Source organism: Molothrus ater, chromosome 5 (genome assembly GCF_012460135.2).
Source record: "Molothrus ater isolate BHLD 08-10-18 breed brown headed cowbird chromosome 5, BPBGC_Mater_1.1, whole genome shotgun sequence".
NCBI classification, from domain to species: domain Eukaryota; kingdom Metazoa; phylum Chordata; class Aves; order Passeriformes; family Icteridae; genus Molothrus; species Molothrus ater.
Genome location: NC_050482.2, coordinates 53,751,727 through 53,767,208, shown reverse-complemented (window position 1 = coordinate 53,767,208; position 15,482 = coordinate 53,751,727). Strand labels below are relative to the sequence as shown.

General features: G+C 42.1%; 1 protein-coding gene across 2 annotated transcripts in view; it reads right to left on the bottom strand.

Annotated features, from left to right (window-relative positions):
• The window catches only part of APPL2 (adaptor protein, phosphotyrosine interacting with PH domain and leucine zipper 2), a 33,713-nt gene extending 18,668 nt beyond the window's left edge, over positions 1 to 15,045 (bottom strand). For both annotated transcript variants that reach the window (XM_036401482.2, XM_036401481.1), the window contains exons 1-2: positions 14,858 to 15,045; positions 10,034 to 10,132 (exon numbers count right to left, since the gene is read on the bottom strand). In XM_036401482.2, coding sequence (XP_036257375.1) covers positions 10,034 to 10,132; positions 14,858 to 14,911 — 153 coding nt within the window. In that variant the 5' untranslated portion in view covers positions 14,912 to 15,045. The remainder of the gene's footprint in view (positions 1 to 10,033; positions 10,133 to 14,857) is intronic.
• Positions 15,046 to 15,482: the final 437 nt, after the last annotated feature.

Genomic DNA, 15,482 nt, shown 5'->3' with positions numbered 1-15,482 from the left:
ATGTTTTGGATTTTTGTGAAGTTGTGTTCATCCTAAGTAAAGGATTTTTTTTCCTTGTCCCACACTTGGCCAGTGAGAGGGCATGCAAAAGAAACTGGGAGGAAGTACAGCTGGGCAAGACAACCCAAAAGGACCAAAGGGATAGTCCACACCATGGAACATCATGCTCAGTAAATAAACTGGGGCAAGTACCCTAAAGGGAGGCCAGTCTGGGTTCAGGAAAGGAGCTCTGGCTCCTTTCAGTTAGTGGGAGGTGAACAGCTGCAATGTGCATCATGATTTTTTTTTCCCTTTTTCTTATCATTATTATTATTTACCATCATTATTGTATTTTACTTTATTTTCAATTATTAAACTTCCTTTATCTCAAAATACAAGTTTTACTTTGATTCTCCTCCATATTCCACTGGGGTGAGGCAAACAGAAATGGGGTTGAGCAAGCCCCACAAATGGCCTGGTAGAATTTCCAGCTGGGCTTAAACTATGACAGCAGAGAACCAGCAGTAAGAGGGACATACTTCAGATCTATAGTTTAACTACTTTGAATAGAGCTAATGTTTGGGGGTTTGGTTTCAGGCTTGGGTTTCCCCCATCACAAGAATATATCAAAACTAGAACAACATCAAAGACGTAGGCTGCCATTACCAGCATAAGAATGTTTCCAACTGGTTAATCATCTCTCCCCAAAACCTACATCAATAAAGTGAAACAGAAGGTGTGCCTCACACTGCATTCACACTCAGGGAATGTACCAATGTAATTACAGCACTTTAAGAGGCTACAAGAGCACAAACCAGTGCATCTGTCTTTTCCTGAAAATACACACACACTTAAGATGTGCTTACATCAGGTAAGATTTGTAGGGAAGTTGTATAATTTTACTTGATGCTGGAAAAACCAGACAAGCACTTGGATTTGTCAATCTTTAATCAATGTATTCCTAACACTAGCGTATCAAGTGCTCTGTCCCTGATTTGTTAACAAGGACTTACAACAAGAATAAAAGAAAAAAGGGAAGGGGGTAACTGACACCCATCTTAATCCCTATCAGATCCTTCTCGTCCTCAGAAAGGCAGAGAAGTAGTAACTCTAAATTTAATTTTAAACCTTAACAAACTATTCCTGTCTCAAAATATATAAGGCCATAGAGAGTTTGTAAAACTAGGAACAGATCCCTGAACTGCTTTAATAGAGCCCTTTTGACTAGGGCTGATACAGAAAACCATTAAAACTGGGACAGAACTTGTGTGCTCTCTTATTGTACCTTATCATCCTAAGCAAGCAGAGCCCAGCACAGTGAACTATCTGGGCCAGAGACCCTGAAACACCCTTTGCTTTGGCCTGCTGCCACCTATGACATACTGCATTATAGCCTAGTACTTCTGCTCCACCTCAGCACACCAGGAACAGGGGTTCATGGGGCAGCAGGGCCCAACATTCAGTCAGTCTTAAAGTGTGCTCAAGTGCTCATTGGAAAAATAAAAAAAGCAAAACCAAACCAGCCACAGCCTAGCTACCAGCAGCTGCATATGAACACAGGACAGGAAAAGCTGAACGAGGTAATTTTGACCATCTTAAAAACAGCATGGTGATAACACTCCCAGGCAGGAGGAGATGGCACAGCAGAGACTTCCAAGGTATCAACATGTTGTCATCTTATTGCAGGGGTTCCGTACAGCCGTCTCCTTATTGCAAAAGTTTCATACCTTCTTGGTGTTTCTCATGAGCAGCTCCTCAGAGTAGGGACTCTTCCTCACAAAGCAGCCAACTGACTCCAATTCCCTTCTCAACCAGCCACCCCACTCTTTTATAGCACTCTTCTTCTCATTGGTTACAGCTGTGGCCTGTTAAAGTCAGGCCTGTTCCTAATCTTTGATAATTGGCTCAGCTGCAACTCCTTAGGGGTAAGATTACTTTCTTCATTATCTTTATTTTCTTATATTCTATCCCCCTACATCAACAGTAGTTCAAAGAGATAACGTGGGCCCATGCTCAGGTCATGCACATCCCATGACTATTCTCACTTCACAGTGACGGATTAGTCTTATTTCTTGTTTCAGCCCAATTAGTAATAAGCACACTTTCAGACAACAATAATGCCAATGGTTCCTCTAAGATTTGCAGGAGTTTTTACAGATTACATAGTTTTTACAATGAAAAAGCTTTATACAAACACTTGGTATTTAAGTATTTCCCAAGCTAGAGGATGGAAAAGGATGTTCTGCCTTATAATAAAAAACAAACCCTGTTAAGGGCTCAGACATGGATAGGAATGAGCCTTAATTATCTGTCCCCAAGCAGTAAGAATACCAGAGAGACTTTGCCACCTTCCAAGTGGGAGCTAGCAAGCAATGAATTTATGACAGGGAGGACAGGACTCCCTGCAAGTATACAGAAGCCATTAAAAGGGTTTGTTTGTATGCATGTGGGAGGAAATTCACATTACAAAAAACAATCAGAAGTTCGCAGACCTGGCATCTTTTTCATAAACACAATCTCAAAGACAGTCTTCTTGCAGTTCCTACCCAGCTCTAAGTCCTCACAAGGCAACTGTGATGCCACCTATAAGTTGGACAGCTGGATCAGGGTGAAAGAAATCTTTTGAAATAAACCAAGTATCAGAAACATACCTCTTTTTGCCATTTCTTTCAATTTACTTACTCCTGCAAAGTCTGCAGTTTTGTGATCTGCTCTGAATCTGGAAAAGACATGCTTCTGGCCTAAATTTGCTAACACTAACAGAAGCTTCAGAATAATGGGCTGATACAAACAAACAAAATCCCCAACCCCAAAAAACCCTGGCCAAAGACATCCTGTTCTTTTGTGTTCACCGTTCACAAAGCTTCTACCAGTTTGGTTTTTAGACTCAATCCTCAATTTCCTCACTTAATATTCAAAGGGCATCACTACTCATCTGTGTGGGGCAGTTTGAAGATGGGCAGTGTAAAGAGGTGTGTGGAGTAAGCATCTTCCAGGCATCACCACTCCCCAGGAGTGATCTCCAGTATGTGAAAGGATAAGGGGAGAACACAGAAACTCTGAGGATCTCAAAGGGGTGTAAATAAACAACACCTTACCAAATACACAACCAGGTGACAACAGTTAATTACAGACCCCATGCAGATATTCATAGCCTACTACTCCAGATACAGAACAAATTGAGAGGCGTGCCTGACACAAAACTTACTTTGGGATTTTAGGCTGATCTGGGGAAAACAGTTCCATGTATTACTCACAACTCACTGCTGCCAGCTGGTCACATTTCTCATTTATTGGCTCAGTTCTTTGTGTCAGGGGACCACAAACTTGTTACTCAATCCCTACCCATGTGGAAAAATTAATCCTGGGTCCTTCATCCTCCCTCCTAATACCTGCCAGACTTAGTTCCCATTAGAGGTACAAAATCACTCATTGTATCATTTGGGGAAAAAAACCCAAACAAAAATCAAAACAAAACAGGCACATGCCCAAAAACTGTAAACAAATCAAATTAAGCTAGCAAGCTGAAACACACTCCATTGCATAAGGAACAAGAGCAAGCAAAATGCTCTGCTGACCTAGTGGTAATACTGCATTGCTAAGCACACTAATCTGGGAAAGTTTAATCCTCCTCCCATTTCTTCCTAATCAGCCTTTTCCCCTCCCCCTACCCTGCTGCCATTCAGTTTCAAGACTTAGAAGTTATTTGCATTGCTTCTGTTGATAGATCCACTAAATCCAGGCAAATTATTTTAACAGGTTTTAATCTATTTCCAAGGCATTTTCCCATGGATACAGCAACATTGATTTCCTTTGTCCTGAAGTGACTGCAATGTAATACACCCTGCAAAAGAAAAACTACAATACATTCCTGATTCCACATCTCTTCCATATTATCTTGACTTTTCAGAATTCATCCCATATTTATGGAGTAGGACAGCTATCAATGAGATGATATATCACGCAAAAACTCAAAAAAAAAAAATCCTGAACGGAAATTGAAGCCTTCTAAAATGAAGGCAAACGTAACCAGTACTGGGCCTTGCAAATAAATTCATTTGCACTAGATGGTTTTGCTTAACAGGTAAGACATCTCTGCAGCATTAATGTAAAAAAAAGTGTAGCAGAAGGAATAAAAAAACATACATAAATAAGTATAATTAAATCAGTAGTGATTACAGATGTGCTGACTTTTTTCCCCCTTTTCTCTAAACCTGGCTTGCATGATAGTCCTAGGAATAAATTTCTGTAAGTCCAGTTTAAATGGATAAGGTAATGGAAGCAGGTCTTGATTCTAGCATTAATCTACCAGAAACGAAAAACAGCTGGTTTAAAAAATATTGTTTAATTTTCAAGTTACTTCAATACCTGACCCAGCCTTCAAATAAGCCAGTGGGAAAAAAAGTCTGTCTTACTTTCTAGCTAGTGCCCAGAGTAAAGACATCTGGTTGATTCCACCTTCTTCATTATCACTTGTATTCACTAAGCTGTTCATATCATCAGAAGAGACTGATTTTTCTCTAACCTCTGTAATAAAATATCCATGCCATTTACAATTTCCCAGTGAGGCAGTCCATCCATTTTTAGGATCTCTGTATTTTTCCAAAATAAACTCTGAGGACTAATCTGCTGAAATCCAAAGATATTTCTCTAGACAGTTGTCTAACAGACTACAGATTTGAAGGCATGTAAAGGATTAAGTTGAGCTATAAATTAACTTCTAAAGACACAGAACTATTCCAGCACACCCAGTTCCAAGAAGCTTTCTGCAAAGCAACTTTCCTATTCCAGCTACAGTTGGCATTTTTTAAACTACAAGTAACTGTAACACAGAACTGCCAAAGGCTGCTTCATATAAACAAACATATTTATCCATGCACTCTGTATGTCCAGAATAACACATAATAAATTTTGGCTTACATCTGGAAAAACTGAATGCCTCATCAAAGAGAAAAAAGACCCAAATATGTGATTTAAGTGGAAGACCCAGGAGGTAGTTCCAGCCTGTCCACCCCTTCAGAACCAGGCAACACATTTACCTTCAAAATCAGGCACAGCACAGAAAGAACTGGGTCTTGATACAACAGTTTTATGCAGTTCCCTTTACATATGCTTATCTTCCTACAAAACAGAATTATCCAGCAATCTAGTAAATGGCACAGACCTACAGGCTTAGGTTTGCATATTAAATGGCTTGGAAACATGAATCCAGGGCTGCAGAAGCTAAGCATCACCAGGGTGCTCAGGCTGCACAGCATTTTACAAGATCAGGCTAACATATGGCTTGCCCTTGTGGTGATTCACAGCATGGCATCCTATCCTAACAAATGGGAACAGTTCAGCAAAGAATCATCCAGTAGCTCCAAGGAATAGAAGCAACCGGTCAAAGCTCTGCTGAAAAACACCAAAAGCAGCTACAGGATGGTTAGTTCAGTACAGAAAGAACCTCTTCTGTCAAAACAATTACTATCAGCAGGGTATCTATACATTCATGCTGCCTCAGATCCCCAGATCCTCCTTAGCACAATGTTAACCTGCTTCCAGGCACGGTGACAACTCTGACTTTATAGGCAGCACTAAACCCAACTCCCATGCCTTTGTAATGGCATTACAAATAATTGTAATATTATTAAATACGTTAGTTCTCGTGTAGTAATCTTCTGCTTATCTCTGTCAGCAATATATGGTGAATAAGCCTCAGGAAGGTAAGAGGTATGATGCAAACTTACAAGTATGGAATAATAACACACACAGTATTTCACAGAAGTCAGCGATGACAATTGTCGTTTATTGCAAATGTTTGTCCCATTCTAACACTCTGTTGAAGCTTCTCTATGTTAAATTAGAAGTTTATAAAATGCTAACTTAATTTTTATTCCATCAAAACGTTTTAGGAAAAAAAAGGTCTTATAATTTGAAAAGCCAACACAATTGTTCCCTTAGACATGAAAAGAAAACAATTAAAAGAAAAGCTGTATCAGTGCTTACTTGCTAAATAAGCAAGAACTCTCAGCACTTGGGGTTAGCTATGCAACATAATCAATATGAAAGTCCATGCAAAGTCTAAAGAGCCTGACACCCAACTACTGAATTACAACCTCCTGAAGGCAATACACAGGAAAATCAAACAAGCAGCACTGTTGAAAAATGTAGACATGAGGAATCATGAATTTGCAGAGAGAAGTGACATTTATAAAGCACTACTTTAAAAATAGCTTGACAGATTCAAGCTGTCCTGACACCCATAATGTGGTACCTATAAACCAAGACTATTCCATAATTGTCAAAAGTTTCTGTAAGAGTCTGGATGTAAAAAGGCAGTGAGCCACAGCAGTTGTTGCTGCTTTGCCCGTGTGCCTCTGGAATCACAAGACAACTGCTCACAGAGACAGAGATGCTGAACAAGATCATGCTTTACAATTCCCATGCGGTTCCCTCTCCAGATATATTGATAAATACAACATTTGTTTCTTTCTACTCCTCTTCTGACATCACTGCCCCTGTATCTAGACAGGTTTGTCAGGATTCGTGAGATTAAATATCTTTACAATGACAAAATACTGCATCTTACTCTCCTCTCACCTGCTCAACTATTTATCTCTTCTAATAGTCAGCAGAGACACAAGAGTCTCCTAAGTTTCCTAAAGGCATTTTGCTTCAAGTGAAGATTCCCTGCTCAGCCATTTCTAGAGCATGATGGAGAACTGGAAATGACAGCAAAGCTCTGAAAACGATTACTATGACAGTGGTCAGGAAGGTAAACTGGGCACACTTTGCACCTACACTATTGCAAGAACCTCAGCATTGTAAATTCAGCAAATTAAATTTTCTAACAGTCCTTGCTTGCTGCTGCATTCTAATATTGCTCAGGTAATAAAACATCCAGACTGACAAACACAACATTCACAGAAATCAGCAGTAATGCCAGATGCAACATCAGGGCTTGCACACAAGAATAAATTCTGTAAGGAAGATCTCCTGTATAAGACCACTACTGTGGTAACTATTCCAGAGTACTACAGCACAGCTAGAAGATCTACAGAAGGAAGTATGTACTCACACAGGTGTGGTTTATTTGATGAATATAAAAATGCTTCACTGTATTTAATCACATCGGTTTGCCAGATCAACAAGCCTTACTCCTCCAGTGCTAGTTTTGGGTTCTGTGACTTCTCCTTAATCAGGGCATCAGTGCAACCTCACTCCTCTAGTGCCACTTTTGGGTCCAGTGACTTCTTAATCAGGGCATCACACACTGCATCTACCTTGTAGCATCACAGCTTCTTTTGCACTAAAGAGTTACCACCTGATCCCATGTGGTGTGGGTGCCCAGGGAGGTGAGAGCACTGTCCTCATCCTGCGGGGCAACCAGAGGCTTGTGAAGCACTGAGGGCCTTGCAGCCAAGGCGATCTGCTATCCATGCATCACCCAGCTGCAGCCCAGGCAGCAGAGCCACTGCTGCACAGGATGCTGCCCATCCCTCCTTACTTTTAAAGTCCTGCTGAAACACATGTAAGTCTGAAAAGATGTTTAAAAGGATTCCTATTTTCCTAAATGTTTTGTTTTTTTTTTTACAATATGGGCAAGTATCTTTTTCACACTCCTTTCAAATGCACTGATCAAAGTGCTTGAAGCAGTTTGAGCTGTCACTTTACAAATTTAGTGTGGCTCTCCACACAGAGCAGCGTTTTGACACAGCTATAGACAGCATGCAGTTGGTACTAATTGCTACTCCCCTGAGACTCTGCACTGAATCTCTTCAGAACCATTAACTATTGTTATTTGATCACAAGCTACAGTGGTTTGAATAACATGAAAATCTGAGTTTTCATCAGAAGAAACACCAAATTTCTAGTAAGCTAGCCCAAAAAAATGTTGAAAACATGGTTAAAACATCTGGGAAATGTTAAAGTTCAGAAAAAACTATGGAAGAAAACAAAATTAACATTTTTTTAAACTGTCATAAGTGTTTTGAGGAGGCATAAACCCTGAATTTTCAGTACTGAAGACTAGTACAACCCACTGATGCTTTGTCTGACTACCTTGACTGTGATCCCAGTCATTTTATGTCCTTTGCTTTAAAGTAGGTCAGTAACTGTAATTCCTACCTTACAGACACAGAAATCAGAGCAGGAGATGACAATGACTTTGCAAAGAGAAAATTTGACTTTGCAGAGTCAAAATTTATGTCACAAAAATAAAAAGGCAAATTCAGAAAGTGGCTTCTCAATACTCAGCTTTTACAGGGTTGGTAACACCTCCTAATATGCTGGTATTGAGGCCCAGATAACATATCAACAAAAGTGCTTTTTCTCTCAAGTTGTGATTAGGCAGCCAAGAAATACCACATACATTTTTCTTAACTGTCAATAACTAACTTTATGTTTAGTAGGCAATTCAGCATTACCCTTCTATTTCTACATCTCAAAACTGCACCAAACTCCAAAGACCTCTTTTAAAGAATCAAATTTTATATCAAATAGTTACAAGCGACTGAATACTTACATCAAACTAAAGCAGTGTTCAGGAAGAAGTGGTGAAAAAGTGCTGGAAAAATGAAGTAGACTCAGTAGTACTGCAAAATAGTGATGGGTAAATGTACTGAGACAATGAGAAGAGAAAGGAAATGTAATTGTGGTGAAACAGAAATGGAGAAGGCTAAAAACCAAGATGAAAAGGAAGAGGCAAAGAAAAGCAGAAAAAGCGCTTTTTTTTTCTTGAATCACATAGAGCAATCACTTCCTGAAATGCCATCCTAAAATGTCATCAGCAGTGGAAAGGGACATGAAGCCCTCAGGGTGGACATTAAGAATCAGATTTATCTCCTGATTCCCTTCTTCATCCATTTCAATCCTACCCAGTCTTTGCTGTCAGATTCCTACCGCACAACATGCCCACACTCTTTGTTACTCTTAAAGCACAGTGACTCTACCAAAATGCCTATCCCTGACTTTTAGTGCTGATATCACACCACCTCTCAAGCCCTTGGCCATGCTCTGCATAATTTCCTATGTACCTAAGCTGTGCTGCAAACCTCTGGCTGCTCTGCATTTGCACAACATCCAAGATGTGGAGACTGTGAAGCTCTCCAAAGCTGGATCTTCCAGGTGTAGGCAGCCAGATCCCGAGCAAATTGTTCTTCCATGTCAAACTATCAGTCATCCAAAGAGCAATCCCATCAAATGGACATATACTTGCTTATAGCAAGACTTACAGCTGAGCTGATTTCTAATAATGTAGAGATCAGGCACTCTTCAGGGAAATTCAAAATACCCCATAGCTCTTAATCTGTGGGCTCCGATTTACTGGTTTAAGAATAGAAAAGTTGTTTCTAGTGAACTCAGGAATTTAACCTACGTAAATACTTGCAAAACTTCCAGGAGACACTGTGTATGTCTTTAAAGACGCAGATATGGAATTTTGAAACACCTAATTTTATGCACATGGGAATCAGCTTCACTGAAAATCACTCAGATTTACATTTTCCAAAGCACTGCATGCAATTTCTTTTACAGGTTTTACTTTCAAAGGGATTTAGTCATCTAGGTCATGTAAACATTCTAGAAAATGTTATTTTTTCTGCTCCTGCTCATTTCTTTCACAACTACTCTAGGCACTTGACTTTAGTATGAGCCAAAGTGCACATCTGCTCTGTAATCAATTGACATGGGCAGTTCCCTCCATGAGGTGAGTCACAGCATCAAAGTTAGGTGCCTAAAGTCAGTGTGCAGACCTGGGAATCGTGTCTGCGTTTTGGCAAGCAATTTTGCCAAGGCTGGCCTCCCAATGTACCATAAGATAAGGACACAGCACAGTTTCACTCGGATTAATTGTTTGCAGACAAAATAAAGAACTTTTTTTTTTTTTAATGAATACTACTTTTCTGAACATCAAGGCAGGAAGAGGTTGAGCTATCAGATGAAAAACACCCACAACTCCTCTTAAACCACATAAGAAACATGTACTTAGCAACTCTAATGTAAATAACAGCATCATAATAGCAATTTATCTTCTACTCCAGATAAAACAAAAAAAATACAAATGAAAAATTACCTGGGCACCATAGACTCGTTGCATTGCCTGAAGCAACTGGTTTGTGTATTCTGTAAGGGTTCCTGCATCTTCTTCAAAGACACTGAGCAAAGAACGAGTCTTCAACAAAAGAAAAAAAAACAAAGCTTTCAGTCCTAAGCCGAAATATTAAAAAGAATCAAACAACTACAAAGAGATGGTAGTAAAAAGTAAAAAGCAATCAGAAATAATATGCCCTTGACTTGCATGATTCTGTTTATTCAGAATCTCTAATCTCTAAACATGTGGAAATAGGTTCTTTTAGTATGGATGGTAAACTGAGGCACAAGGATGCAAACTAATAAAATGCTACAGCCCCATCCCAACTCCCAGGCTCTTGCTCCTACTAACAGTCCTTCCAATAGTCCATAATTAGGGATGTAAAAAATCCTGAATATCTTCCTGCTGACTACAGTAATTCAAACCCTGTTAAGGACTGGGGGTCAAACACCACTGCTTGCTCACTTTACTTCTCCAGTGTCAGACTGCATTGAAAGCACCCCTTTCCACTGAGATAATTTACACTCTGTTATTCACTCCCCACTGTCCTGAGCAAACTCTTAAACTCTTAAGGGGCCCTGGCCAAAGCAAGCTGGACCAAACAACTGAGTGTTCATCTCCAAGAGGCACACAAGGATACACCCACTCAGAGATACCCTGTACTTTCTTCACTCTGCTAATTCATCCTAGCCAGCAAGCAGGAAGGGGAAGGAAGAACTTGTGTTATCTTAAAAGACACAAATTCCCTTGGTTTGTTCAGGCAGAATTGTCAGGAATAAAGAATTATGTTGCTGACACAGCTCTCAGGATAAAAAAGATATTTCAGAATAATGCTGGGCTCTAAAATTTGCTAGATCTTTACAATAATTAAAGAGGAAAGATTGTCCCTTTAACAAACTCATGATCCATACTTAGTTTTAACTTTGATAAATCCAATCTGCTTGAGGCTAACTGGAAATGTCCCTCCATCTGTACAGCTAACCCCTATGATATTAATGAGCTTCATCTGTTTACATGAGGGGCACACATAAACTCCAATACTTTCTTAAACATTTCAGTCCTGTAAAAGAGCAAGGCCTTTATTTATCCCCCTCTTACAGGAATCTCTAATGCACTTGAAGTATCCAGATTCAAATTTGGGAAATTGGTTTTCAAAGTTTTAAGATAATTCACTATTTTGACTGAAGGCACGTGCATTTTCCAAGGCATTTTTTCTTCTCTGCAAAACTCTCTGCCCAGACTTTCTTCATCCTGGAAAACTCAACATCAGCATCCTTCAAGAATCCTGGTCTATGATTAACTATCATTTCATCTCTGCCGAGAAGTATCCAAGTCAGAAACTAGTGCTGGTCAGTGGTTAAAATACATGACCTGAGAGCCACTCTTTGGGTTCTTTTCAGAACCTTCTTCCTATGAGTAGCTTTAAAAGCTCTCAACAGTTCACTTGGCTGATGTGCTGAGCTGCTACAACACCTCCTACCTGAGAGATGCAGGCAGTTTGGGAAGCTAGTTTGAGATCCTAGCATGTAAGCGAATATTCATTACAAAGTATTGTTCTCAAATAAGGTGAACATAAAAACCAGAGAATGGAGAGAAGTCCAAGTCAATGAAATTGATACCAGGAACCCAAATGTTTAAAGCACCTTTGTACAGAACTTCCCTGTAAGGACAGTGGCACGATTTTGAGAGTTTTCCACATTAACATATTATTTCAGTAACTGCAAACATATTGATTTTTAAAAATATCTGGTTTCAAATGTTTTATCTTCAACGATGTAAAGCAAAATAATGTCAACAAACTATTTTGTATCTCTGCAGCACTCAATTTGTGTTATAGTGGCACCTGGTTTGTGTTACAATGGCACATGAAAAGTACAGGGCACAAAGATGGTTAAAAAATAAATCTGGGAAAAGCAAAAATTATAAAACTTGACACAATGTTTATCAAGCCAAATCTCAAGCTAAAATTCAAAGGTTATAAAGAAATTGCCTGAAGTAGGCCACAAATCACACACTTCTGCCTGCTGGAAAAGGTTCCCAAATACAGGAATGTCAGCTGCATTTGTAAAATTTTACTGAATTTTTGCAGATTCAGATTTTTCATTTGTCTAAATATGGTTTGAGGTAGAACAGCTCCAGGAACCAACTTCTGAAAGTCTTGGCCTCTGTTATTAGCACATTGTTCAAAAATAATAAAAACAATAAATTATTCAGTCAGTTTGGAAGTTATTCTTAGAAACTTTTACATTTAAGAATACCACATGAAATCACTGTAACAGAATACCAGCATGTATGTATTTTCTTTCTTGCTGTTTTGACAAATGTTGGAATAGAAGCTAATTCTGCTGAAATAAACCAGTAATCCAAATATTAAACTAACATTTAGGAGGCTCCATTATTCACAACATTGCCTCAACTTCTGGAAGGACAGGAAAAAAAATTCTAGTTTCATGTAAGTACTTCCCTTGATTTTAGCATGACTGCTGACATAAATTTTTCTGTATTTTGTAGCCAAACACATCAAAATTAAGACACTTCTTATGGCTTGTTTCAGCCAGTGTCTGGAGACAAATCAAGACAAAAGTACTGTACTGATGGGGAGAGATAAATCAAGTTCCAGAAACCTGATGAAGAAATAACTTTGGCTAATTCTCCTCAGTCTTGCATGTAAATCACATACTTCCCACAGATTATGCTAAGTGAGGTTATATCCTCATTTCGCCATCCCTTTGCACTCCTGTAACTGCAGAGAGCAGGAGAGAATCAGGCTCCTTCTTGCGGAAGTAACTGATCCTATAAAATGCTATGCTGCTTATTTCTGTGGAACAGAGACTAACTTTTTGCCTTGATTTTGTGAATCTAAAGCTCTCCCCAGTGAAAAAAGTAATAAAAATATAAAAGACTGAAAAACCCACTCCTACTTCCTTGCATAAAAATAATATATTTTAGCAACACTGGGCCATTATAAAAAATAAATGTCACTCCCTCTGAAAGCTGTAGAGCTTGAAGAAAAACCAATGACCAGATCAGGCTAAAACAACCTGGCAATACTCAGGTTTATGCATTGCCTGGTATTCCAGTGATTGCAAAGGAGACATTGACAGCCTTCATTTCAGGACACAGGAAAGATGATGACCTCCAAATTCCGTTCATTGCATTGTTCAGCTGCTTTCAGTCAGCGTTACATTTTTTATCATTGAGGGAAGTGTTGACTGAAGAGGTAAATTGGTTCATTTCTCCTGCACGTCAATTTCTTCAGCTTTAGGACACAGTGGGTAGTTTAACACTAAAAATGTTACTAACTACCCATAATGAATCTGGTACATTCTGGTAAACTGTGGAACATGGAAAAGCTCAGGCTGGTAAGGAACTCTGTAGGTCACCTTACCCAAAGCTCTGCTCCGAGCAGGGCTGACTTTGGTGTAACATCACATTACTCAACACTTCTTCCAGCCCAGAGTTTAAAATTCCTAAGGATGATTACACCACATCAAACAGATGATGAAATCCTTCTTACTAGAATGAGATTTCATGAAATTACAAAAAAACCAGGATAAAATGAAGCAATTAAGATAAGACCTAAGGCTCACTAAGTCCTGACAAGTGCATTTCCAATCTTTCCTCCAAAATGTGTCATGACAGACTGTAACACCTTGCAGCAATCTGCTCTACAGCTTACCTAGTCACTCCTCTTCCTGATCCATCAGCACACGACTTAGGATTACAACACAGGGTTACTTGGGAGCTGCACCCATATTGATCCACCCTGCCCTCATTTGTTTATTCCCTGCTTCACCAACTACTTTTGTATCTCGTTCCACACCATGCTTTGTCCCCAGAACACCTTCCGCATCCCCCAGTGGAATTTCCATTCTTTCCCTTTCCTGTTATTTCTCTCTTCCACTCAACCACCCCCTGAACACATAAAGACTCGGCATGTTCTTCTTTGTGGGGCTTCCACAGTGCCAGGGGGGTCCCCTGTGCAGCTGCGGCATATCGCGGCTCCCGGCGGCGGGGCACGGGACGCTGCACTGGGGCGAAAGGAGGAACATCCTCCCCTGCCCGCACTCGGGAAGGAAAGGGAAGGGCAGCGACCGCCTCTCTTCGTTCCTCACAGCCCTTCAAAGGAGATCATCTTCGGTGGTATCCGCCTCACTTATCCTCCTGGAAGCTCCTGTATGGGAACTGCGGCCCTTAAGAATCAGGCACGCTGGTGGTGACTCTCCTCCAGCCTATTCTGCCACCGAGGCAAGGTGACTCACTGCGCTCAGGTGTCCTTTTCCCTTCGGGGGAAGCCAGCGCACCGAGCCCTGCCCACCTGTCCTTCCCCGACACATCTCGGCTGTTCCAGGCAACCTTTATAGCCATCAAGCGCACACCCAGACGGGACGGTACGAGGAAAAAGCCACAGCAGTTTCACTAAGGGCGGTGAGGAGAACGGGCGCAGTGTCCCCTGCGCTGGAGGACGCCGAGGAGCAGACTCTGCCTGCTTTTCCCCCGACGAACGCCCCACCAGACTTCCCCCGCAGCCGCACGGCTGCCGTCCGCCCGTCTCAGCGCATCCCCGCTCCCCGACGGCTACGACCGCCGAGCTCGCCCCGACTACTTCAGCTCGCCCCGACCAATTCCTCGCCCACCGTGCCATCCCCCCGCACCGCCCCCGGCACCCCTCTCTCCGCCACGGGACGCCGCTCCCCGGCTCTCGCCCGCTCTCAGCCCACTCCGGCCCGGCCAGACCCGCCGGCACCGAGCACTCGGGTGCGTCACACGGACGGACGGACGGGCTGTCCCGGCAGCGGCCGCTACCTGCGGGCTGTCCTGCAGAGCTTCTTCCAGGAGGAGCTTGTCGACGACGGGCATGTTGGCGCGGCGAAGCCCTGGCAGGAGAGGGCTGCGCAGCGCAGGCACGCCCCGGCGGCGGGGCTCGGCTGCGTCCGTCCGTCCCCGCGGGGTAGCCGCGGCGCTCTGCAGGCACCGAGCACGGCTGGACGACTCCGCTGGCGGAGCCAGGGCCGCGCACTCCGCCCAGTTCCCGTCCGGCGGAGGAAGCGAGTCACGGGGAGGGCCGGTGGGGGGAGGCTTCCTGCCGCCATTAGCTCGACGGGCAGCGGGACGGAGGGCGCAGATGGAGGGCGGCTCGTGGCGGCCTCCCGCAGCTCCGCTCCGGGAGAGCAGGGTGGCGAGAGGAGGGATGCAGCAGCGGCCCTGGATGCCCCCTCAGCTGAGAGAGGCTGTGAGGGCGCGTGGGTGTGATAAAAACCAGGCGAAGATCAGCTCCTCCAGCCTGAGCTCGTGGGGCTTGGGGACCTCCAGCTGTGGGTGAGCCCTTTGCTGTGCTCTCCTCAGGTGCGCGGCAGGGACACTTCTGGCATCAGCACCGCCGCTTGCTTATCAGTGACCCTCCTTTGTGGCATCTGCGTTTGTTCTTGTC